This window comes from Genypterus blacodes, unplaced genomic scaffold, assembly GCF_046128005.1.
Source record: "Genypterus blacodes isolate CSIRO-AG114 ecotype Tasmania unplaced genomic scaffold, CSIRO-AGI_Gbla_v1 ptg000214l_1, whole genome shotgun sequence".
Classification (NCBI taxonomy): Eukaryota; Metazoa; Chordata; class Actinopteri; order Ophidiiformes; family Ophidiidae; genus Genypterus; species Genypterus blacodes.
In genome coordinates this window covers 1,533,734-1,557,585 of record NW_027467013.1, presented here as the reverse complement: position 1 = coordinate 1,557,585, position 23,852 = coordinate 1,533,734, and the positions used below count along the sequence as shown (strand labels likewise).

At 47.3% G+C, this 23,852-nt stretch overlaps 2 protein-coding genes across 3 annotated transcripts; both read left to right on the top strand.

Annotated features, from left to right (window-relative positions):
• The first annotated feature begins 10 nt into the window (after positions 1-10).
• On the top strand, positions 11-13,914 carry map3k20a (mitogen-activated protein kinase kinase kinase 20a). 2 transcript variants are annotated; one of them, XM_076169929.1, is made up of 20 exons: positions 11-112; positions 1,501-1,690; positions 2,297-2,384; positions 4,131-4,232; positions 4,627-4,692; positions 4,779-4,807; positions 5,029-5,166; positions 5,323-5,409; positions 6,196-6,270; positions 6,364-6,470; positions 7,569-7,704; positions 9,758-9,802; positions 9,883-9,913; positions 10,018-10,151; positions 10,264-10,326; positions 10,411-10,500; positions 12,295-12,411; positions 12,519-12,593; positions 12,690-12,840; positions 13,003-13,914. In XM_076169929.1, the coding sequence occupies exons 2-20, from the start codon at positions 1,532-1,534 to the stop codon at positions 13,695-13,697; spliced, it is 2,388 nt and encodes a 795-aa protein (XP_076026044.1). In that variant the 5' UTR covers positions 11-112; positions 1,501-1,531; the 3' UTR covers positions 13,698-13,914. The 2 variants fall into 2 exon arrangements, with proteins under 2 accessions (XP_076026044.1, XP_076026046.1); XM_076169931.1 differs by lacking the exon at positions 11-112 and adding an exon at positions 667-893.
• Positions 13,915-14,453: 539 nt separating this feature from the next.
• On the top strand, positions 14,454-17,846 carry cdca7a (cell division cycle associated 7a). Its single transcript, XM_076169939.1, has 10 exons — positions 14,454-14,610; positions 15,301-15,441; positions 15,556-15,675; positions 15,788-15,985; positions 16,071-16,136; positions 16,231-16,425; positions 16,721-16,849; positions 16,939-17,088; positions 17,184-17,320; positions 17,434-17,846. Exons 1-10 carry the CDS (start codon positions 14,590-14,592, stop codon positions 17,465-17,467), a joined length of 1,191 nt encoding a protein of 396 aa, XP_076026054.1. The 5' UTR covers positions 14,454-14,589; the 3' UTR covers positions 17,468-17,846.
• Positions 17,847-23,852: the final 6,006 nt, after the last annotated feature.

The following is a 23,852-nucleotide window of genomic DNA, read 5'->3' as shown; positions in this document are numbered from 1 at the left end:
AGCGGAAAGTTGAGCAACTTGTAAATCAACCGACGGGGGAATTCGGGACGTCACGCGATTTCCCGGAACTGAGAAGAACCGCGGCGCTCACACTAAGTTTACTTTCTGACCGGTAAGACGCTTTACCCTCACACACACACTTACACACCGCACAGGGCAGCGCGTTAATGCTACTAATTGGAGGAAAGTTAGCTCGCTTGTTGACATGTCTGCGTGTTGCCTTCAGTGACACGCATATGAGTGTAAATCAGCATTTGTAATAAATAGCGCACACACGGGATATTAGGCTGCTGTGTGAATGGATGCGGGGTGTTTACTGTCATGTACTTTATGTTTCTATGTTTCTGCCTTCTGTCGCAGTTACAGCAGCGCAAATAAGCCTTTAATAGAATATGTCTCTGCGCCTTTCCTCCTAATATCACCGATGTAACTGTGTGTACTCTATGCTTTATTTACACGCTTTTATAACATGTATGCAAACTTCACACCTGCATATAATTAATGTATTACCGTCCTATAATAAGCGATATGTGTGCAGTGTGATTGAAACATATCGATCGTGTTTTCACTCACTCTCCCGCCTGCAACTAGTGATGTCCTGCGACGCGGCTTTCCATTCCGTGTCGATCACATTAGACATATCTTAGCTGCCATCGGGCCTTTTCGATTGCAACATTTGCAGCTGTCAGCACGGAGGCTCATGTCTCAGTCAGCGACGCTCCTCCGGCGGACGCACATGATGGCTGCTGTAGTGCTGTAGAGCAGAGCAGATTGGTGTGAAGCAGGGAAGTAGTGCACGAACACAAGGGGACTGAGCAGAGAGCATTGGCTCCCCTCTGTGACAATGGATGCATTCCCTGCTGGGATGGATAGCAATCCCAATGAACACCCAGGTAACAGCCTTTTAAAAGCCATAATTGCTGTGCTGTAAATGGGGAAACCTATGAACAATAACAGAGCTACAATTTCCTGTAATGACCGAATTATTTCTTTACAAGATGCTTTTATGCTGTTATGCACAAACAAAAGGGAAAGCTAATTGTTTGGTGTGGGCTCCAGTTTGGCTGCATTGTGTTTGTAACCCTGTCGTACATAAATACAGCGGATCTGGGGTTTCCACAGGCCAGACCAGCTCCTCTACTTAGTCTGGCCCTCAAAGAGAACACCAGGGCCGAGACACTTTATCATCACAAATTGTGTTTTTTCTTCTGCAGTGACACTTCCCCCCGATTCTCTCCCCTCGCATGCGGCCTTTCAAAATAGACTGCAGCTAGAGTAATGCGACCCATGGCAGCATATCAGGCATGCCATCATCCTTATACAAGCAGAGTCTGGCCCCTCAGCTCACTCGGGGACCAGGCTAAGATCAGGGAGATCACACTGGAACTTTGAGGGCACTGCGGCCTCTTTGGGGTCACGTTAGTCTCAGTCGCACGTGTGGCATTCAGGGTGGCTGTTAACCTCAATCAATGTCTTCCGCCCTCTCTCGTCCTCCACCAGAAGCCGAGTCGTTGCCCGGCGTCACTATGAGATGTCGTCTCCCAACGGCTCCTTCGTGTTAATTAAGTTCGACGACGTCCTGTTCCACGAGAAATGCGGCGGCGGAAGCTTCGGGAGCGTGTACAGAGCCAGGTGGATCTCGGCGGACAAAGAGGTGGCGGTGAAAAAGCTGCTGCAGATTGAAAATGAGGTAGGGCTCATAATTGCCTGAGCTTTTCATATACTTTTTAATTGTCAGTATAGTAATCATTTTAATTGCCGGCCCATTTAGTGGGATGTGGTGACTTCTGTACCCATCACTCATGGTCATTATACTCCCCCACTCTTAGTCTGCAAGATTGTGCTTCAAAAGAAACATTATTGCCAAAAGAAAGAATGTATTTGGCCCAATTAAAGCGCAGGCAGTTCTGGAAATTACTTTCAAATGACAGCCTCATTGTCTTTAAGACAAAAAGAATTATCATCGAAATCTTTTCAGGGAAATTCTATTACATTTGTTGGCTTGTGATAGCATGTTCAGCAAAATTAGTCATAATTTCTTTTATGAAATTCCGAAAGATCAAAGATATCCATTCAACTTCACTCAAGTGTGTGTTTTTTTCTGAGAGATGATTGTTCCGCGGAAAATAATAATGTAATCTCTTCACATTCAACCGATTGTTCTTTTAATTACAGTGTTTGGCTACAATTAGATGAATTGGTTTCGTCAGGGTTCTGTTCTCTCTGGCAGCCGCTGACCTCTGTGATCATTAAAGGAAAGTTTCACTCCCGTTGTGTCGTCGTGTTTAACTCGCAGGTTGAAATCCTCAGCGTCCTCCGCCATCGCAACATCATTCAGTTTTACGGCGCCATCGTCGAACCGCCCAACTATGGAATCGTTACGGGTAAGTTATTAGGCAGCCTGTGTGCTCTCTCTTTCATATGAATCTCTTATTAACACCGGCAGAGCTCGTGGTCCTGCTGTTTCCACCTGTGATGGAGCACGCCGCGGCTCAGACGGGCCTGTATGATGTCGTCTGCTTAACACTGAGGTTTCTATGGAAGCACGGGTGAATGTGTGAGAGTTCAGGAAGCGCACACATTGATACAGTAGTTGTGTGCTCTTTGTGTGTGTGTGTGTGTGTTGGGGGATGGAGGCAGAGGAAAACCTGTAAGCAAACTCTCTAATGGCAGGAATGTACAGCAGGTGATTGCATAGAGATCTAATTAAAGTGTCATTCTGAGCTCTTATCTGTGCTATAAAGGTAAACATGAGGATTTAGGAGCGATCGGCAGATGTTTTTGTTTGAGCTTCATCTGAAATCTGGATCAGGCTGTGCTGTCTCATCGTGTGTGATGGTTTGAATCCTTTATGCGGAGGCACAACACACTTCCAGCAGCATTCATGGAAGTGTGTTTTCTCTCCATCAAACACCGTTTTTCCCTTTGTGGGGTCAAATTACAAACACTTTCTATCAGATACGCTGCTGCATCATAAAACCTCTGTTTACACTCTGAGACACAGTGGCTGCAAATCTATTTTTAAATATTATTTCCAGCCTGCACTCCCTCCTCCCTGTCGGAAGAATTACACTAGAACAAACAGGCAACGCAAACACACACGCAGACCCCAGCTGATCCCTGAACACCAGGGTGGACAGAGCCCCAGACAAAAGGACACGGAACACTGACCTGAGACCTGGAAAGGGGCTTTTAGTTGGAGTCTGGTTTACATCAGGAGACAGGAGAGTTGGAATGTGACAGAGAGAGTTCAATGCCAAGCTTAGAACTTATCAATCAACCCAGGTAGAGAATGCTGAACATCTCACGGGACATGTTTGGACTTGTCCCAGACATGATTTGTTCCACTGGTCAATAAAAGTGATTAGCAGCCACGTGGTTCATATGAGTCCGTGGCTTTATGAGGCCTTATCTGATAGTGTGTGTGTGTGTGTGTGTGTGTGTGTAGTAATATATATTCTGTTTTGCTTGTTAGTGTTTGTACACTAAGGACTTTGTGCTCAAGTGAGTTTTGTCTCTCCATTCACACACAATTACAATTACCTGTGTCACACACACCCCCCCCCCCCCACACACACACGGAGGTCGCTCGCTCTCCATCAGCTTCCCCCACCTCAGAGTTATTGGATGACACCAAATGAAAGTGCAGATTCCCTGGAGAGACAGGAAAGTTATTATCTATGGAATGTTGGTGGACGAATCTCACTCAAAGTCCATAATCAAGTTTCTACAAGCAAGCAGCCTAATCCTGACTGGCTGTGTGTTTACTGCAGCACTGGTTGATCAGGCCGCGTGCCAAGCGTGTGTGATTACTGGCACAGTGACGTAGGAGATTGATGGTGGGCAAGCGAGGGTTTCCCGTGTGGTTTAGCTGCTGTCAGTGTTTGTTTGAGGTCTTTTGTCCTCATTGAGGTCCCCAGATATCTCTAATTCACAAAGCAAAGACCGGACGTTCACCCACTTAATGTTGGTGTTTCAATAAAGGCCTCCAAGCGTAAATCCACGTATTTTAAAGACATAATAAGGAATTTTCCTCATTGGGATCTGAATTGTTGGTCCTGCTGGTTTGGCCTTGGTGGAGGTATATGCCACAAACCAGGTTACGAGATGTCTTTCCTTTCCCCCCGCAGAGTACGCAAGCAGAGGGTCCTTGTATCAGTACCTGTCCAGTGAGGAGAGCGAGGAGATGGACATGGATCAGATCATGACCTGGGCCACAGACATCGCCAGAGGTGAACACCACACTGACGCCACACGGACGCCACACGGACGCCACACGGACGCCCGTCCTCCAAACACGCTGCTGATCATTTCCTCACGCGTCTCCCTAACTTTTCGCAGACTTGACTAGAAGAAATGTGTTTATTTAAAAGACAAAAAAGTCAAAACAGTGAGAGATGTCTTCTTGTTTTGCTCATTAGCAACGACCTCATAAAAGAGAAAACAAGCAGAGACACGGCGTCCCACTCGGAATGTGTGCGTGTGTGTTTTGAAGACGCGGTAGGTTTTGCGCGTGATCAGCCAGAGGCCCGGGGTTTAATGAGCGGCGGGTCGGGAGAGACGGAGGGACGGAGACGTGTAGGATGTGCGGCCGCCTGCTTATCTTTATCTTTATTTCCTCATTAGGAATGCACTATTTACATTCAGAGGCCCCAGTTAAGGTCATCCACAGAGACCTGAAGTCCAGGAATGGTGAGGGACCAACATGTCAACACATCTGACTGGTTTCTCCTTAGATGAATTCATAATCAATAGTGTGTCTCTTTTTCTCTTTACAGTTGTTTTGACATCAGATAAAGTTCTTAAGGTGAGTTTCCCCTCAGTGCTGCCTGTGATTCAAACATGGATGCTGCCGTTTCTCTGCTGTGTGTGGACACAAGAGGGCAGCGGCTAACTTAGCTAAGGCTCAGAGGAAGGAGGCTGAGGAGGAGGATGGAGGGGAACTCTGTGACTCATGTGGGGATCAGGACTGTACGTGTAAATGTCTGGGCAACAAACTAAACATCTCACCTGTGTTTGTCACCTCAGATCTGTGACTTTGGGGCGTCCAAGTTCCTGACCCACACGACGCACATGTCCCTGGTGGGCACGTTCCCCTGGATGGCTCCTGAGGTCATCCAGAGCCTCCCAGTGTCCGAGACCTGCGACACCTTCTCCTACGGGGTGGTGAGTTAATGGGCCACATCCACACACACACACACACACGACAGCTCCTATGAACACCAACATGAATAGAATTAGACAGAAGGCAGAAATCACACAACGTTGCAGTGGGGTGAAGTGTGTGTACCTGTGCTGAGCGTCTGTGTCCTTGTGTCCCAGGTGCTGTGGGAGATGCTGACCCGGGAGGTTCCCTTTGACGGTCTGGAGGCCTTACAGGTGGCCTGGCTGGTGGTGGAGAAACACGAGGTGCTTATGTTCCCCTTATGTTGACCCTCACAGCCTGAGGAGCATCGCTGTCACAGCAAAGGCTTCACACACTCAAACACACTCCAACTCTACAAAAACAAGGGAATAATGTTTCCAAATGAATACACCTCCTCATGCCTGCCCATACATGCATCTATACATCAGTCTGTTCTTTGTTTTCCTTCTTCCACTGAGGTGAAAACATTCAAACCTGACAAACCGGCTTCTTGCTGAAGTGAAACTTAACTTAGACTATCACACCAAGTACTTTCACTTATTATACTGCTGCAGACTACAGGTTTACTTATACTTTTGTACAAAGCAGACTTATGTTTACTTATATGTTTACATCTTACACACACTCTGTTTATCTGTGGGAGGCAGTGGCTCAGTGGTTAGTGCTTCTGCTTTGGAACCGGAGGGTCGCCAGTTCGAGCCCCTGCCGAGGTGCCCCTGAGCAAGGCACCGAACCCTCAATTGCTCCCCCCTCTGCGAAGGGTGGTAATGTAATGTAAGTCGCTTTGGATAAAAGCGTCTGCCAAATGAACGTTATGTAATCTGTGGTTTATATTCATACACATTTATCACTCATATCTATTTGACATACTGGATACATTTACCATCAATTCTAACCAATCATAGCCTTTTATTATTAACTTTACATCACTTCTGCTGCTTCTCCACTGTGGTGTGATTCCTCTGTAGCACCTAATCTGATCCAATCTGGGTCGGAGGTCATTTGTCCTTCAGCTGTTGCTTCACCCGGCTGATCTGTGTGTGTTTCAGAGGTTAACCATCCCCAGCTGCTGTCCTGCCAGCTTCGCCCAGCTCATGAGAAAATGCTGGATGACGGAACCCAAGGTGAGAGGTCAACGAGGTCAAATCAGCGCCCTCGTCCTCAAACTATGTGTGCGTGAGATACAGATGTTGTAACCGTTCCCTCTGTGGGCGCAGGAGCGGCCGGTGTTCAGGCAGATCCTCTCCACCCTGGACTCCATGTCGAACGACACGCAGCTCCAGCAACAGTGCAACTCTTTCCTCCACCACAAGACTGAATGGAGGTAATGCCGACGTATTTATAACTCTCGCTTTCCTCGCTAATATACCGCTTCAGCCTAAGGAAATGTGCCACTGTTTGGAAGAAAGCAGTGGAAATGTAGCTGACGGGGGCTGCGAGATGGAAAAAAGGAGTTGAGATCATGCATATAGATCTTTAATAATCACACTGATAGCTACATAAAGGCATGAAAAACTCCAAAGAATCATCCATCTGGGTATACTTCCTCTCTTTACCCATAAGGCCCTAAAAATAATCACCATCTTTTTCAAGTAGAAGTGTTTAATTGGCCTGTATGAGCAGCTGGAGGTTTGGTGGTGTTCAGCACAGCCTGAGTCTCAGCTGTTACTTTATTATCTCTCTCCCTCTCTCTCTCTCCGTGTGTGTGCGCGGCTTGTCTGCGCCGAGGCTTTTTACTCACAACTTCTAGTGAGCGGCGACATCGACCGCGACGTGGTTGTCCAGGCGGCCACGCTCGGGTCGTAGAGGTCGAGCGAGCGTCAGACATCACAGGATGATGTCGCTCCTCTTTCCAGGATCTTTGATTGTGTTTGTCTTCCTGTTCCGTCCCTCGCTTTGTCTCTTTCTTTCTTTGTAATCGCCCGCTTCCCCAAATATGTCTCCCTGCGGCCATTCAGGAGAGGAAACAGATTCTTTTTGGGCATCAGTTTGAGGTTTTTATGGAGCTGGAGAGGTTCTAGGTTGAATGTCAGACAGAAAGAGACGAGGAGGAGGAGGAGGGGAGCAGACTGAGATGAAGGTTGCCGTTTTCTTGTCCCTCTTATGATGCTGAATTGCTGGACTCTTAAGAGAACAAGTTGTTCAGGAGGTGAACTGAATGAGTCCTTTGAGGTAGGAAGCAGGGAGGAGCAGGCGTGGGCCTTCCTGACAGACTGCATGGGAACTTTGCATGGGAGTTGTCACTTGCTTGTAAACTCCCAGCATGCAGTGCAGCCCCACCTGCTGGACAAAACAAGTCTCCATCCAGTCCAGCTTGATGTTAAAACAATACATCAGTATAAGTGTCCATTGTCATTCTAACTGAATCGCTCTCTCGTCATCAGCCTCACATGGCCCTCTCTTCTCTCCTCTCTGTGTGCAGGTGTGAGATTGAAGCGACGCTGGAGCGGCTGAAGAAGCTGGAGAGAGACCTGAGCACCAAGGAGCAGGAGCTGAAGGAGAGAGAGCGCCGCCTGAAGATGTGGGAACGCAAACTCATCGAACAGTCCAACACGCCGGTGAGCTCCTCAGTGTCCCCAGCCCGTCCTTCTGTCCGAATCGGTCCATCTCCATATGTTAATGTGTTTAGGCGAAACAAAGAGCAAGGAGGCCTGAGGGCAACATGCAGGCAACAAATGAGAGGCAGCAGAAGAAGAAGAAGAGCAATATTTCTAGTGTGAGCTCCGAGCTTCGTCTTTATGTAGATTTCATCACCGTGGGTTTTGTTACTGAAGCTCTATTTGAAGACGAGCCGCTTAATTATTTCATCATTATTTTGTTAATCACCTGCGTCTCAGCACCTCAGGCCCGTTTCTTCTTCTTCTTCCTCTTCTTCTCTGCTCAGCTTTTATCCGCGGTGTGCACTCTCACTCTCTCTCTCTCTCTCTCTCTCTCTCCCTCCCTCACGGTGAAGCGAATGCTCAGCGCCACACAGACATGTAGAGCGTATTCCAATCCCTCCACCTATGGATAATATGAATGTCATTTATGCCTAATGCACTGGATTGTGGTGCCATGCTGTGCACAAAGAGCCGCCTGATGCCCGCTTGCTTAGAGGAGCTGCAGCTTTTATGATGAAGTGACATTTTGCTGACATTAAGATTGGCCAATTTGTTCTGGATGTGGAGCGCAGTTGCGGAGTTGCAGTGTCTCACCAGGATAGGAAAGTACAGGTTTTTATCCTCGGGCTGACCCGGGGCTCACGTCAGCGGGAGAGGAACTTCCTGTTTCACCTAAGCGTGCACGACTCACGCCAGAGGAGGAGAAAAACTTCATTCCGACAAACTTAGAGCTGGATCGCAGTGCTGCTGTCTGATTGGCAGAGACAGGAGAACACACCACACAAACAGACACACACAGACACACACACATACAAACACGTGTCATCCTGCACTGTATGTTAGAGCTCAGGCAGGTGTTACGGTTCATCCGGGGCTTTCAGGCTCTAATCTTGAGACTTGTTTGATTCTTTCGTGTCATCAAACAGTCGGATTTACATTTTCACAGGTGGAGTTGAATCTATCCCGAAGGTTTCAATCCCTCCAGACATGCGCAGCGTCACCGGGCTTCAAACCTCAAACCTGCACGGAAACTCAGCTGCGTTCTTTACTCACTACGCCTAAAAGTTGCGTCTGTAAAGTGATGCGGGTTTGTAGTAAAACATGGAGACGGCGCCACGTTTGGATTCTCTTTAGGATTTGGTTCAGCTGCTTGTGAGGCCACATGGGGGCAGGATTGTGTGAATTAAACACAACTCTAAAGCATTTACAGCCCTCTAAACACACACACACAAGCAGTCACACACACACACACACAAGGCGCCACACACTGACTTTACAATTTGTACCTCTTGTCAACAGAATGTGGTGGATCCCAATAAAAAGGAGCTCAGCAGTTCATTTGCGGAAACACAATGCGCCGGCAGAAAAGTGATGTTATGTCACTTCAATTAAGCCACATCTGTAGTCAGACTTTCTGCCAGAGTGTTTTTGAATCTGTTTACTTCCGACTGCAGCGCTGGAGTAGGCGGAAAGTGCTGCAGGGGCTGAGGGGCTTTACAAGGCGGCAGGCTGCACAGAAGTGTGCGCCGCTCAAATGGCTTCTATTGAGAACATTCAGCATCATAATCTAAACTGTTATCAGATGTCATGGGAAGAAGACGGTGAATGGGGGGGGGGGGGGGGGGGGGATTATTCATTCATTTAGTCGTCTTTCCTCCAATTTCCCATCGCATTATTTCTGTTGTTACACACCAGTCTCGCGATCATAATGATGAAATCTTTATTTTGGCTGGCAAGTTTCTGCCTGATTACATTTAATGAGCGCAGGAAAAATGATTTATCGCTCAAATAGATCACGCTAGATCAGTCAGATGGACATATGGGGTTGGATGTAGACCATTAGAGGCGAGACACGGTAATCACACAGCACAATAACCGGAAAAATAATGGCTGTGAGCGCAGGGAAAACATGGTGATTTTCCATTTTAATAAGGTTTATTTACATGCTGTGATTTTTGTTTTTGACTTTCTATATCTGATTCTAATGTTGTCTCACTCCTGTTTATCTTAGCTGCTGCCCACGCTGGACATCTACACCTGGACAGAGGAGAATGTGGTCAGTATGAGTGATGTCATCATTGAGTACGACTCTCACCCCAGGTTACAAACTAACACACCACTCTTTCTCTCCCGCAGTACTTTTGGATGCAGCAGATATTCGGAGCAGGTTTGTTTGTTAGTTTCTCTCATTTGATCTGTTTTAAATCCTGTTTCTTGGTGCGTGTGCTTTTTTTTCTGAAGCGTTCCGTGTTTCTCCCTGTCGTGTCTCAGGCGAGGACGAGACGCAGCTGTACGCCGACCTCTTTAAGGAAAATCACATCACCGGCAAGAGGTTGCTGCTGCTCGGGGAGAGCGACATGAGGGACATGGGGATCAACTCCAAAGGTCACATCATGCACATCAAGGCAAGGCCCCGTTACACACACACACACACACACAGGTCTCACACACATATGCACACACACAAAGCGACAACCTTTACATTTGTGTTGACCCTCTGTGTTTCCTCTTTGGCAGGATGAAATTGAGAATCTCATTAATAAATACCTCGGGCTGGTCCACTTCCCGCCGCTGTTGAAGGTAAGCTGCCTACGCTACTTTACCGGCTGTATCCTCCAGTAAGATGGATCTCTGTAACGTCTCTTCCTCTTCATCTCCTCCCAGGATGAGCTGGAGCAGAAGGAAGAAAGCAGTAAATCAGTGAATCTGGAGCTGGTGTTTGGTTACCACTGGAAAGCAGGAAAGGGGAAGTCTGTGAGTTTGCACCGATCATTCAAATACCACCAAACTAACCCCCATACCTACTTTGATCCGGACTGTAAATCACATTTTTTACCAGTGAGGTCATTATTTCTGGTTTCCAAACCCGAAGTAGAGAATGGGCTGAATGGCCCTGCAGCTGTTTGCTCTGAGGATTCTTCTTGATGACCATCTTAACGTCGACAGCCGTTACAATGACCATTGACGCCGCCGGCAGACAAATAAAACATTTCATCCTTCAGCCTCAGTCGCACATCCACCTCCATTTGCTCGCAGCCCCTTTGTTGGCGTCTCAAAGTGTGGAGAAAGGTTTGGCTCTCTCCACTTGCTGTTTGAATTTAAGCAAAAATAGACCATTTAGCCAGAAGTCATTTTCTTTTTAAAAGGCAAATGTTATTTAATCTTTCAGCTGTTCATTGTCCCATCATAAATAGTCCTCTTTCAGTGTGTTCGGCAGGGCTGAAACGAGCCTGCTAATTGCCTCCCATTTCTTCTGACATGTGGTGGTTTAGTGGGTAGAAAACACAGCAGGGAGAAGGAAACAGGAGGCTGAGAAAATGAGAGCTAATTATTTTCCCCTGCCTGGTGTCAGGTTCTGTGTCAGCCTTGTTTTTACAAACTGGAAGGTTTTTTGCACTAAATAAAACAAACCCGCACTGCATTTTTTTTTTCCTTCGCCCCTCTTTGCTGGCGATGTCATGGAAGCAGCTGCACTTCTCAAAGACAAAATGAGGGCCTGCGATTGTGCGGCCACCATCTGACAGCCACTGAGGGTCCCCTACTAATGAGGATATCACCGAGCAGCCAAGTGAAAGGTGCTGAATTATGTATGAGTTGTCATTAGACGCACTTGGGTCCTAGGCATCATTACCAGACATTGTTTCTGCTGGAGTGATTAGACTAGCATGGACCTGGGAGCCCCGGCGAGACCGGCCAGGGCCGACACCGGGCCAGCGCGAGGCCACTGGTGCGTCTCTGAGCCAGAGGCATGCTGATGCTTCCCCCCCCTCACCCCCCCCCCAACACCTTTGAGGCTTTTCCAGCCCCCGGGGACGATGCAGGAGAGGGCTAAAGGCTCCTCAGACGAGTGTGTCAGAGCCACTCCTCTGATGTGGTTCCCTGTGATCCCTGCACAATAGATTGGCCTGTGCCATGAACCCTGTGTGGTTAAGCAGTGACCTGTGGCTTCCTGGCTGGATTTTCGGGATCGGCAGAATCATTACTTGCTTCGTCAGCATTCAGTATGCAGGGGGGGTTTGGCGCTGGGGAATTGTTTAGATTTGTGCCTCACGGGTTTGATGTATGCGGGAAGCTGCAACTCATGACAAAATGTACAAATGTCACTCATATTACCTCAAATCCACCGATTCAATGTCTGCAGAAATTCATCCTGGAGCCCATCGAGAAATAGGATTCTTATTTTGGTCATTTGATTGGTTTTCTCACCATCATCATCTTGTAGCAGTGCAGTAACCATGTCTGTGATATTGTGCGTCAGACTCAAACAGGATTTTGATCAGATTCTGTCCTTTGTCTCAACTTCTATTTTTTTTCCTTCTAGACGTATTTGTTGTTAGAATTGCTGTCTGCTCCTGTGAGCTTTGTGTCTTTAGCTTTCCAATGGCAACAATCTACCTCTAGGTTGTGCTGTTGGTTTATGTACAGGAGTGAGCATCGTCTCCACACAGAGTCCAGCCTTGTGTAACTTTTTCCTACAATGCAGTGGCCAGTTTGTTTGTGAAAGTGCCAGAATGGCTCCGCTTTCACGTCATTACCTCTCTCTTTAAGGACTGCAAATGGAAGATGTACTTGGAGCTGGATGGGGATAACATCGCCATAACCTACATCAAAGATGTCGTCTTTAATGCAAACCGCCACGATGTGGAGACTCTCAGAATGACCAAGGTGCAAAAACACATTACTCACATTTTAGGAAGTTGGATGTTTTTTTTTTAGCAATATTGTTGTTGTATTTTTTCAAATTTCTCTAAACCAATGTTTTTGTAATCCAGCCACCTTTTGTGATGGATAAATGGATTGTTGGACTTGATGACAACCACACTGTGGACTACACCGTCACCTATGAGGTAACACCAGGGCCTGTTTTGTGTTTATGTATTTATATTATGCACCAAAGTCGCTGAATGTGCATTTTCGACTCCCTCTCTCTCTCTGCACTACAGAACGATGTTATGTCACCAAAATCTACAAGACACAGCTGCCCGGTGAGGTGGAGTCTCATTGCTGCTCAGGATGAGATCAAGACAGTGGAGTTGGTGATTGAAACAACACCAGCTACTGACGACTGGAGCCCCTGGAGCAAGTCCAACTCAGGTACAGGAGTGTTGGGTGATGTAGTTGAGATCCAAGCCACTACTGCTAAAAAAACATTTGTTGCCCTTGATTGTGAAAATGAGCAGTATCAGACAGACGAGGCCTTTAATCCAACTCAGGTGATACAAAAGCCATATTAACTCTCTGTGTCCTTTGTTTTAGGTATTGATCCCACATGGATGTACAGTGTGAGCTTGAGACAGAAGAATAACCAAAAAATCAAGCAGCCGAGTCCCGGTAGCTCTAATGGCCGTACGGTGCCACAGTACCAGTCTGCTAATTATCTCCAGCCCGCTTCCTATGCTGCTGCCCTGCGTCTATCTCCCAGGAGCCCCCATTCCTCTCTCTGGAACGACTCGCGCAGGTCCTCAGCAACTAGCAACCTGTCAGCCAAGATTTCCCAGCTACACCTGGGGTCAAAGGGCAGCAGCTGTTCAAGCACCACCTCAGAAAGCGCCATGGAGAGAGAGCGAGAGCGCCGGCTCAGTGCAGGGGCGGTGCAGGACTACTACAGGCACAGCTCAACTCCTAGAGGAGGACAGGGGAGAGGACACGCCTCCACCAACACTAGAAACAACTCGGCTCAGAATAAAACCAGCAGGACGTCACAACAGCCGTGGAGGCCGCGGTCCAACAGTTACACCGTTGGCACACAGAACCGCCCACCCAAGACCATACCAGGTATGACGCCTGTGACAGAAAGCTCCAGCTCCAAAAAAGAGGAGGCTAAAGCCGGCGAAGGAGGGTGGACCAAAGTGGAGCGTCCAAAAAGACCACAACGTCAGGACATTAAACCAGTCAGAGGGCGACAGAGGAGGGGGGGCAGAGGAGGAAGTAGTGGAGCCGGAAAGTTCTAATAGCATGTTGGGCTATGATATATGACATATGACGTGACACTTTGCTTCTTATAAGAGAGAATCTGGCTCAGTTTATCCCATAGATGCCTGTGATGTATGTCTGCATGGTTACTACTTAAAAATGTGTTGTTCTTATTTTTAAAGTGTGCTGACATATTGTGTGTGTGAATGAAAAAAGGCACCAAATATTTTAAATAAATGAAATCAAAATGCCCAATGAGTTGTTACTTAATTATTACCTCTCTACATCAAGTTACTTCAGTTGGAGAAGACTCTTCTTCTGTGTAGTTTAACAACAAAGGCTGCATTACCAACATCTTCTTATTCAGTACAGACAACATGTCACACACACAAACAAACCTATCAAGATTCATGTTTCATTACTTCATATAATGTGCCGTCTAACCCTCCGTGTCCATGTCTTAATCTATTTATAACACACTCCTCTTCCCTTGTTCTCCCACCACATTTCATAATCCTGACCGGTGGAGGGACTTTACCCGCGTAGGATGCAAATTTACAACCCCAGAAATTCGCGCCACGTTAAAGCACCCGGAAGCGCACTATACGTACAATTTCAAAACGTCTCAAATAAATCATCTATGGGTTACGATTTAAAGTCAAGACACGCGCATCATTTTAGCAAAAATACCAAAAGATTTTCAATTCTGTGTTTGACCTCCAGTTGCTTTTAGATTCTGCATTTGTGGTTCGTGTTGCTGCAAACATTTTACGTACCTTCCAGGACTTGTCTGTGGCGCGGGAACCGAACCTCCACTCTGCCGGTGTGCAGCTCGCTCGGCGCATTGTTCGACTCTCTGCAGGCTGTGTGTGCACGCTACTGCTGCTACTTCTGTGCGTTTGTGTTTACGCGGGTTTCTTCAGGAACAAAATGCCTTCAACTCGATCTAAGGTAAGGAAAAAAACAACACAATGATGCACGCGTCAGATCAAACTGTAACAAATAACTTATGAACTTATTTTGATCCAGACTGTAACGACTAACTCAACACATAAACCGTTTTTATAGTTAAGATCCCGCTCTTATCACAGTGTTATACACAGTTTATATTCATCACCGCTGCAGCTACAGATAGTTGCATTTGATGCCATTACACTTTCGGTTCAGTATTGCGGTTAATTCCGTTTAACAGGCGCCAGGATTTACAATGAATGAGCCGTTTGGGGTTAAGATATTACACAGAGTAATTGCGTGTTAAGATAACTGCCTGTCATGGAAACAAAGTAAGTAAGTCGCGTCTTCCATCGGTAATACGGCACAACCTCCACATTCCGATGAATGTTGTAGCTTCTCGGCCTGGTTTTGTTGCGGGGTGTGTCCGTCAGCCATTTGCTTTAGAATTTTAAACCAATGCTAGCTGTTAGCCGCTAGCTGGCTACATGTGCAGTTCAGAGAAACTTTGTCACGGTAAATGTTAAATTAAGCGACTTATTTTCGAATAGCTTCTTGTTTTTAACCGTTTGCGGGGTCCACTTTCCAAACTACAACACTAAACTACGTTGAGTTTTTCAAAAGTGAAGAAATCTCCATATTCTGTGTGTTTCTCCTTTGTCTGATCTTCTTCTCCCATGTTCTCCTCAGACCCTCGCAGCTCAGGCTCCATCCACCAGGATGAGTCTAAGGAGCTTCCGCAGCGTCCCTCTGGTTCCCATGGAGTCTTCCTCCTCCTCCTCTGATGATAGCTGTGACAGCTTTGGCTCTGATGGCGGCTTTGCAAATACGGTAGCAGTCTAACACCGAGTCCAATCTTCAATCGAGGCCTTCAGATCTGTGTGTGATGTTTTTTTGCATTGTTTGCTGCGACTAACAAACTCTCTGTGTCTGTCGTCTGTGTAGAGGAGCAGCAGCTTGAGAGCGGCGAGGCAGATGAGGGAGAAGCCAAAGGTGTTTGAGGATGAAGAGGATTTCTGTAGCGGGTTTGAGGACAACGAGATCAGCAGTCAGATGGGCACCATGGTGAGTTCACAGGGGCGAAGGCTGCTGGCAGAGGAGCTTCACAGGGAGCCGTGTCGGGCACCGTGAGCGTTCTGTCTCTCTAAGCCTCTAAGTAAAGTCTGTGTTGTTGCAGAAAGTGAACTCTGGCAGTCGGAGTCGCGGCCGCAGACCCAACACGCTGAAGATCGCCATGAAGTTTCCCACCGGCAAGGAGGGAAGGAAGAGGCCTGCGCCTGAACCGCTCCCTCCGCCCACAGTGGTGGACTCAGACAACGAGGAGGAGAACATCATGGACAAAAGAGCCCTGAACATAAAGGAGAACAAAGCCATGGTACGACCTCACACTTAGATGTTCAGTCTCTGTGTGGGCGGAGCTTCGACTGGCAATCGCCTGAATTTGTCTTGTTTTCTTTCAGCTGGCAAAGCTCATGGCGGAGCTGAATAAAGTGCCCGGCCTTTTCCCAAGACGTATGGAGACAAAGGTAACTAACCCAGAAGAGAGAACCATCAGATTGGTGGAGCGGGGCAGCGGTGACTAGCTGAGGTTTTAACTCGTTACTGTTTGAATCATTTCAGCCCCGAGGCTCTGTGCGGACGTCTACCTTATCAGTTAGAACTTTGAGGAGATACCCAGTGAACACGAGTCGACCCCACACTCGGTCCCGCGCGCAGGTGGGCGGACCCCCCAGCCCCACGCCAGAGGAGGAGGAGCCAGAGGACCGCTTCAACCTGGTGCGCAGGAGCCGCCTCTTCGAGGAGACGGACGAGCGGGTAACAGAGCCGAACGCGCATTAGAGCGCCCCCCGATCTTAAGCAGGGTTCATATTGTACATTAACCACATCTCTGTGGTCCAGCCCACTTGTACTCTACCTCAGGGTCTATGTATAAAGTTCAACAATAATAGTAGGGATGTCACAACCTTCCTCTCTTCTCTCTCTATCTCTCTCTCCATATAACAAATGGTCTCAAATCCCCTAAACCTGTATGCACAATGTCATGAACATCTGCTTCAATAAAAAGAAATTGCAAAAAACAAACAAAAACCCACATCTCTGCCCGCCGCAGCCGTGTCGCCGTGCCTCCTCAGGCATGAAGGCCATCCCCCACACAGTGATACCGGTGGAGGACATCACCGAAGCAGAACTCCAAAACATCTGTGAGAACGTGCGGGAGAAGGTCTACAACAGCTCCACCGTAGGTCCCACTGTTGCCACGGAGATCCAGTCTGGCAGGTGTGAACGCTCGGCCCAAAGTTTGAACCTTTTTCGTGATCTCCCCCTCAGGGCTCCACTTGTCACCAGTGCCGCCAGAAGACCACCGACACCAAAACCAACTGTCGCGACCCGGAGTGTGTGGGGGTCAGGGGTCAGTTCTGCGGCCCGTGTCTCCGCAACCGCTACGGAGAGGAGGTCCGGGACGCTCTGCTGGATCCAGTGAGTACAGAGTGGTTACGATTGGACCATGTTAGAGAGAGAGTGAGAGTGTGTGTGTGTGTGTGTGTCTGACCTGTCTCCATGTTCCTGCTCAGGAGTGGGTCTGTCCACCGTGCAGAGGGATCTGCAACTGCAGCTTCTGCCGGGCCAGAGACGGCCGCTGTGCCACGGGGGTGCTGGTGTATCTGGCCAAACACCAAGGCTTTGACAACGTGCACGCCTACCTGAAAAGGTACCAGGAGCATTCACAAGCTCTAACATCTAACAACATCTCACATTAACAGCACATTTAGCACCATGAAGCGTCCGTGTGTCTGACCCTGAGCTCTCCTCTGTGCTCTGCAGCCTGAAGAAGGAGCTGGAGCAGGACGGTGAGTGACGCCTGGACCGCCCAGCTGCTCTCCATCCTGGACCTGACTGATCACGACCAAGCTTCTTCTCTCCCATTCCAGATGTTTCCCCTGCACAGGCCCACAGCAGCACCACGTGTATATACTCCTTTTTACCGCTGTATCATAAAACGCTAAAGACTTTCGCCTTGTTTACTGTCGGGAATGTTGGTGACGCTTTTAATTACATTGTTCTAAATGTATGGATTGTTTGGATTGAACGTAAATCTGACTTTAGGTGAAATCGTGGGCTGAACTGTAACGCAGTTTAATGTTGACATGCCGTCTGTTAAGACGCTGTTTCTGATTGCAAATGTAATTATGCTTGTGTTTGTTGTGGATTCGTGACTTTTGCACCTTCTGATTAAAGAAACTTTCACTGCGCCTATTTGTTTGAATCGGTTCTCATGTGCGGGCCTGCTGGTGCCCCCCCCCCTCTGAGGTGGGTCGGGTGGTAAAGGGCACACACTGGGCTCCATTGCCTTCCTGCAGGAGAGAACTGTGATATACTACAGCGCCTAGTTAAATATCCTTCATTAGATAACTGTCACTAATGGTGTGGAAACAATTAGCAGCCTCTAATGGGAATCTCATACCTGTAAATCATTTGATCCTGTTTAAAGCTCATTCTCGCTCTGCTTCAGTCTCTTTGGCTCATTTTCGGGGCCGTGCAGCACCGTGTTAAGCGTCGCTGAAGGTGGCAATGGAGTTATGGGCTGCATTTTTCTTCTCAAAAGTGATAATCCACGTGGAATTAACCTTGTGTCACCGTTACCGTAGAAACGTACTCAGTTTGACCTGCACATGACTTCACACTAAGGGGTTTCTGTTGAGGGTTGGAAGTTATTGGACTGTCTGCTTGAATTTGTTGTCACACGCTTAGATACAAACAGGAAGTGCGAGTGTGAAATGCTTGTGTTGTTCTGATTGGATTACCTGAATACTTCCATTAGGGGGGTTTCTGATGCTGCAGAATTGAGCGTCACTTGTGTCTCCCTTGGCGATGGCTGCCTGCCCGGTGCAGAGGCCGTCTGTAATTACTGTTATTGAAACATGGAGGCAAGGCAAGTTTATTCATACGGCCCATCTCATACACAACGTGCTACACAACAGGCGGGGAATACAGAAAGTGACATGGGCGTGATTCAATGATCAATTATAATAATATAGTAGAAATATCAGATTGAACTGCCACTGTAATAAGTTGAGACCTGATTTAGGGATTTGAAGCGTCAGAGCTGCTTGTCCTCTCTTGTTCCCACCCGGGAGTGCAGGTAGCAGGACCGGAGACCCCACAGCTCTGTACTGGGCTCACGCTGCACCACGCAATTACATCATTTGGTATTAGGAGCCCCAAATAAAAGAGCAATAGAGCTTTAAATCGTACTGGGAGCCGGTGAAGTGATCTGAGAGGAAACACGCTGCTGCAGACCTCTAGGACTGTGACAGCTGGAGGCTGGAGTCTGGATTTCTATGGAGAGGACATTGCAGGGGGTTTGTTCCTAAATATAGAATAATTGTGGTAAAGTTTGATTTAGCTGTTGGAACAGCAGCAGTCCTTAGTCCAGTGACTGAACTGTTGATTGATATAAAGGCCCGGACTCTGCCAAGCAATTTTCCATCATTACTTTCCTCTTAGGACATTCCTCGAATAGATATCAGCAGCAGTGTCGGCCGGCTGCTCCCCTCAGCTCTCATTCTCCAAACAACTCCTGCTTTCACTTTCACATATAAACACATTAAGCTACATCAGATCAAACCTACATGTCTCACACTGATTTCTCCTGCTTTTCTCCCTCCAAAAAGGAACATTTCAAAAACTATTATTAGTGTAATAAAGATGCACTTGAAAATGCTGGTCCTGTATTAAATACCAATGATCATCCACTTTGGGGTGATGAATATTTAGGGAAATAATTGTTTACAACGCTCAAGCATTGAGCTGATCTGGTAATCAGGCTATGAAATACAATATTTATTCATTAGAGCAGATTTAATGAGGCCTTGCGGCGCTAATTATGAAAACCAGTGTAGCAGTAAATGAGTAGCGCGCGGTGGCAGGCTGTGGGGTACCTGTGAGGAGGGACTGGGGGTTGAAGTGCCCTGAGTACCATGGCACACTGAGCAGCGCTGCACGGCTCGGAATGCTGGCCGTCCAGCCCACAGCCATACATCACCGGATCCCCCTACCCCCCCCACGATACACCCCTCCACCCCCATCCCCCCTCACCACATCCCAGCATCCAGCTCCCAGGAATTACGGCCTGTATCCCCCCCCCCCCCTCACCGCAGAAGCATCCTAATGTCCAGATTATCTTTGCTCTATTGTAAAAGCAGACACGCAGCAATCTCATACCTCCACCAAGGCCGAACAAGCCTGCAGAAGAAACAAAGCGTGTGTTAATATACAGGCACAGACGACAACAAACAGAAACAACACCACCACCAAATCTTCACCAGGTTTCATATATGTTGATCTAAACCAATTTTGACCCATCCTGCCATATGAGTGAAAACACCCAGTGCACTCCCAGTAACCCCCCCCCCCCTACATTCCGCCGTGTGTATTTATATTCAGCTTTGGAGATATGCGCTCGTATTTCACATCAGAATTCTATGGGTTTTGATTGACTGATATTTTCATTATGGCTGCAGGGTAGCGAGGAGACTGTTAATTTGCTCGAGAGTCCTGCAGGTCTACAGTGATTGTAGCAGAGCCAGAAGAAAAGCTGCATAAATGAAACTCACAGGGCACAATCACAATCCGTGGGTCAAAATCAACTGATTAATTATAATTTAGAGCCAATCTGTCAGGCCTGTGTGATAAACACGCTTTCAAGCTCGCTGCTTAATAACCAGCTACAAGGTTTCAACATCTAAATGATCTACCAAGATAAATATAGAACAATTAATGACTGAAAGGGACCTCAGCTGTACTAAATATGATTTTACTTTCCCCCACGTTGTGAAATGAGACAAAGCACTGAGACGGAACGGCACAGACGCCGGCGTTTTCTTTCTCTTCCTTTTCTGATGATTTGGTGACCAGTGGAGAGTGTCCCTCTGCCTCTGACCTCTTCTTCCGGTGAAGTGCAGTGAGGAGAGTGCTGTTAAATGCACACTGAGTGACTCCGGGTGGCAGGAGGCATATGACATGTTTCTTTCCTCCTGCTCCAGCCGGTGTAGTGATGGAAACAGCAGTTTGGTCCAGATGTCAGGGACATTATCAAAGAAAAGGGCTGCCTGCAGTCGCTCCATCTCTGGGGAAATTGCCAACTCACCCTAACAAAGGGAGGCATAAGTGCACTCGCTGCTGCCTTCAAGGGGAGCGCGAGAAGATGACATTATAAATAGAGAATTGTTCACGGAGGTGGAGGAGGCACGTCGGGCCGCTCCGCTTGACAGTTCTGTTATTCCATGTGTACCTCTCAGGCCCGCACGGCTCTGTGTCCAAAACAAAATCTATTTATGTACGATTCATAATCATATATAAACTGTAATTGTAGACGTTTATACTTTATGAGGCTTGAGGGAAGGTTTATGTATTTTACAACTAAGGACACAGGGAGAGAGGAAGAGCAGAGATCTGTGCTATCAGAGTACGACTCATTATAGAACAGAGGAGCTAAAGATGAAGCAGAGAGAGAGAGAGCCTCCTGCACACCGTATACATGCTGGGATCTACACAGAGAACACATATGGAACATTGTGCTTTTATGATGTCAACATCCTGAGGCTCAGAATTGTGTATTTCACATTATAAATGCCTATATTTGCTGTTTTCTGTGCATGTGTCACCCAAAACCAACAGTCAGGTGTTAAAGGGGTTCAGGTGTTAAACTGAACATCAAGTCTGGAAACCTCTCAATCACAAACATGTCATTTCTTAATCTTCCTGCTCAGTAATGTGAGTAATGCTGCAGCTCGTCAGGATGTGGACTCACCTCGTCTCCTCCTGCAGACTTCCTCCTCACGCCTGAAGGGGGAGCTCTAATACAGGCAACTCCCTGCACTTCAGCTAGGTTTCAACTTTCAAACAAAGTCTGCAGGAATGGACGAGAGAGAAAGAGAGAGAAAGAGAGAGAGAGAGAGATATCAACATATACATCAATCAATACATCAAAGTATCACACATGCATTTATAATATTAACCAGAGAAACACGAGTCCAGAGTGTTTAAAGAAGAAGTCACCTGAGGAAGATTCAACGTCAGACCGGACTCACAATCTGATACATGAGACATCTGAGGAGTCCAGCAGCACCTCAGCTACAGGACAGTGTGTGTGTGTACGTGTGTGTGTGTGTGTGTGTGGTAATTATGAGCAGAGGAACACAGAGCCGTAATCTGTAAATCTAATCTTACTCTAAGTGAGAACTGGTACATTGGATTGATTTTATAGAGATCATACATTATAAATGGGGCATGTAGGAGCTTACAGCCTTTGAGACGGTGGTGCTCACGTGCTTCATTAATTTTTACTTCATTAACTCTCTCCTTCAGAAGACTCCCCGCACACAATTCATCGCCGGGCCGTGAATCCAGAGTCGGGAGGCGAGCGGATGGCCGTGCTCGCTCTCAGCCGAGTGGAGTAACACTGTCAAAACAAATCAGTAACACGTGAAACACACACACACACACAAGCTCAGTGTGTGTGTGTGTGTGTGTGTTAGTGTGGGTGGGTGGATGAGGTCGCTCCTGTTGACCCCCTCGTATGAAACGTGCTTTTAAGGCATTGAAAGGTGTTTGTTCCTAATTCCACAGTGCAGCCATGTTATGTTCTGACTGGAGGATTCATATGCTAATGTTTCAATTGATCCTTCTAGAGGAGCGAGGGGTTCTCAACCTGTGGTGTTTGGACCGCCAGGGGCCACCACCTCCAATACCCATTGAGCAGATAATCAAAACAAATGAAATCTTTAGAAATTCAGGTATTGCAAATTCAACGTAAATAAAACGTTAATTCAGTACATTGAACATTTTTTCCATAGGTGCTTAGGGGGTTAGGAATTCCAAACTTCCCTGTGCTTCCTGGATCATTTGTTTAACATTGTGCCCTCAAACTCAATGACATCAATCAGTCATGAGAGCACCTGTGCACGCCGCTCTGCCCCACGCCGCAGCCGCCGAGCCGCAGACGAGTGACGGCGTCTGCAGGCTGTTTTGTTGAGGGATAGATGGATGGCGCTCTCACACACACCTCACACACCTTTCCTGCTCTTCTTCCTCTTTGTGATTGACCTATTCGCCGATAGTGGGAGTGCACCTCTTGAGTGATAGTAACAACTCCTGAGGAAAGTTGGGCTGAGACTCTACGTGTGAGTGTGTGTGTGTGTGTGTGTGTGTGTGTGTGTGTGTGTGTGTGTGTGGTTTTTGTTTTCTCCATGCAATAAAGAGGAAAAGCTGCTGGTAGGCAAACTTGGGCAATAGGGGAGAGATAAATGAAAAAAACTGAAATATTAGAACACATACCTCTGCCAAGACCGAACAAGTCGAAACAAAACATTGTTTTACGATCCAACACTTCGTCTGTCCTCTGCCTTTCCAGTCTGGTGTTGTGGTCAGGAGCTTTAACTCCACACAGGAAGGAGCAGGGCCAGAGCCAAGGACCTTCTTCCTGTGAGGCAACAGTGTCAATAAGAAACAGCAGATATAAAACTGTCTCACATCTATAGACAGCCTATTGTGGGGATGAACATCATCAAAATTGGTTGAGAACTTTTTGAGAAGCAGCGAAGAAAGAATGCTGAACTGAATGGTGAGCGCTGAGGTTAGCCGTCGCTATCTGTGTCGGTGCTGTTGTCATGAGAATAGAACACACATCGCTGCCTTGAGTGTGTGTGTGTGTGTTTTCTCTCTCTCTCCGAGGCTGCACAAAAAAACTTCCAAACATTTCAGATCTGGTGACGGCAGCTGTCCTGAGGAGACGCGCCGCACCGCACATGTTGAAATAATGATTCCTTCATTACAGTCAAATATCTGAAACGCCAACAGTTGACAAAATCCAGCTAAAACATTTGGCACAGGCTCTTAGAGGGAAGAATTAATGGGAGCAGAAGAAAAACAACTCTTAGACAATTAGCACCAGAACCACTCTATAATCTTAAGATTATTTTCACCACTTAAAAGCAGCACACATGGTTTGTGTTATTGTGGTGGGGCAGAATGAACAACACTTGAGTGGATTTGATTTGGTGTCTCTAATCTGCATTTCCTTTAACATGCCTTCTCTCTGCTCTGAAATGTCAGCCATGATCAACTCCAGCTGGAATAAGCCAGTGTGTGTCATCGCAGCGCATTGATCTGCTCGTCCTGCTCCGCCGTGTGTGTGTGTGTGTGTGTGTGTGTGTGTGTGTGTGTGTGTGTGTGTGTGTGTG